We start from the raw sequence: 2,004 nt of genomic DNA, 5'->3' as shown, positions 1-2,004 counted from the left end.
ATATTAATCAAATGATGATTATGTAGATATATGTATGTATTCCCAATCCTGTAGATATAAACTTAATGAAAATAAAAAATTAGATTTCATGTGCGTATGTTTATATATATGTATATATATATATCATTTATCCTATCTAAATAACTCATCTTAAATTAAGAATGAATTATAAACCTCTAATTAACCGAGTAACATCATTGATACCATCTTTATGAATTTCAGCTAATTTAGTTTTGACCACAGGAATCAAGTCTTTAACATCAATAACTTCACCATCATCATCAGCAAATTCAGGACCTAATCTTTTAACACGTAATTTACCTTCGAGATATTCTTCCTTCCCTAAAATGACAGCTAATGGACAACCTGACTTTTCAGCAGAATCAAATTGTTTTCTTGGGTTTGCCTTTGATTTATATACATATTCAGTTTCAATGCCTGCATTCCATAATTCTTTAGCGATTTGCATTCTTTCAGGTAAATAACCAGTCCAATCTTTACCACCACCAAAGGCCATAACAAATACTTGAGTAGCAGTTGGCTTAATTGCAGCAGAAGCTTCCTTTCTTTGTTTAATTAAGGAGAAAATTCTTTCTACACCAAAGGAAACACCAATACAAGGAATTTGGGTAGATTTTTTACCTGAAGCTTCAGCAAACATATTGACTAAATTATCATAACGACCACCAGCTGCAATAGAACCTACACCAACATATGCAGAGGCATCCTCTTCATTCTTGGCTTTTGATTTCTTCTTTAAATTATCAGCATCCTTTGGTGGAGCAGAAGCTGAAGTGACAGCCTCATAAATTAAACCTGTGTAATAATCTAAACCTCTAGCTAATGATAAATCGAATGAGATGAACTCATCGATATTAAAAGCCTTTGTATATTGCATTAAGGTTGCTATTTCCTTTAACCCAATTGAAGCTAATTCATTATTTATAATTTTATCATCGTTAGATAAAGCGTCATAAACTTCAGATAAAGAACCATTTAATTTAACATATTCACCAATATTATCAGCAGTTTCTTCAGTTTGACCCTTTTCTTCAGTGATTTCCTTTCTAACGACTTCCCAAGGAGATTTATCCAATTTGTCTACAGCAGAAGAAATCTTTCTAACATCTTCATCTTTTACACCTGAAATTTGAAAGATACCATCCAAGATTTTTCTGTGATTCAATTTAATTTTGAAATCTTTGATACCTAATCCAGTTAAACCTTCAACTAAGATGGATAAGATTTCTGCATCAGGGACCATGGATTCATAAGTACCTGCAATATCGAAATCACATTGATAAAATTCTCTCATACGACCTTTAGTCATAGCAGGTTGATCTCTTCTATAAACTTTAGCGATGTGATATCTTTTAATATTTTGAATGTTATTCATTGCGACGTATCTTGCAAATGGGACGGTTAAATCGTAACGTAAGGAAGTCAATTCACCACCTTGGTCTTCTAAATTATAAATCAATTTGGAATCTTCTCCATATTTACCTGCCAAGATTTCACGTAATTCGAATACTGGAGTATCGATAGTTACACCACCATGACGTTTGAATAAGTTTGATAAAGTAGAAAAGATGGCTTCTCTAATGACCATATCAGAATCGGCCCAATCCTTTGTACCTTTTGGAGTCTTCAAAGAGACTTGTAATTTTGATGATTTTTGTTTTGGTTGTGTTTTTTTTTTCTCAATTAGAGTATCATCTTTGATTTGTTCAGACATGGTTGAATAAGATCTTCTGGAGAATAAAATTGAATTTGAATTTCTAGTTTTAGTATAAATATATTCTAAATTTAAAGTATTTTTAATATAAAAGTTATTAATTACGAGATGAGGAATATTTACTAGTTTATGAATGGAGAGGAAAGTATGGTGTAAATCTCTAATCATTTGCAAAAATTAAAGATTAAACAAAAAGTTAAACAAAAAAAAAAAAAAAGAAAAATGAAAAGAATTAAAAAGAGAAAAATAATAGTATTGCTAAAGTGAAT

The 2,004-nt window shown here is 30.6% G+C and overlaps 1 protein-coding gene across 1 annotated transcript; it reads right to left on the bottom strand.

Moving 5' to 3' along the window:
• Positions 1-166: 166 nt before the first annotated feature.
• Positions 167-1,903, bottom strand: HTS1 (histidine--tRNA ligase; the record flags this gene model as incomplete). Its single annotated transcript, XM_004182218.1, has 1 exon — positions 167-1,903. One exon carries the CDS (start codon positions 1,901-1,903, stop codon positions 167-169), a length of 1,737 nt encoding a protein of 578 aa, XP_004182266.1.
• Positions 1,904-2,004: the final 101 nt, after the last annotated feature.

The sequence above is a fragment of the Henningerozyma blattae genome, chromosome 9 (genome assembly GCF_000315915.1).
Source record: "Henningerozyma blattae CBS 6284 chromosome 9, complete genome".
Classification (NCBI taxonomy): Eukaryota; Fungi; Ascomycota; class Saccharomycetes; order Saccharomycetales; family Saccharomycetaceae; genus Henningerozyma; species Henningerozyma blattae.
This window is presented reverse-complemented; position numbering and strand designations above follow the sequence as displayed.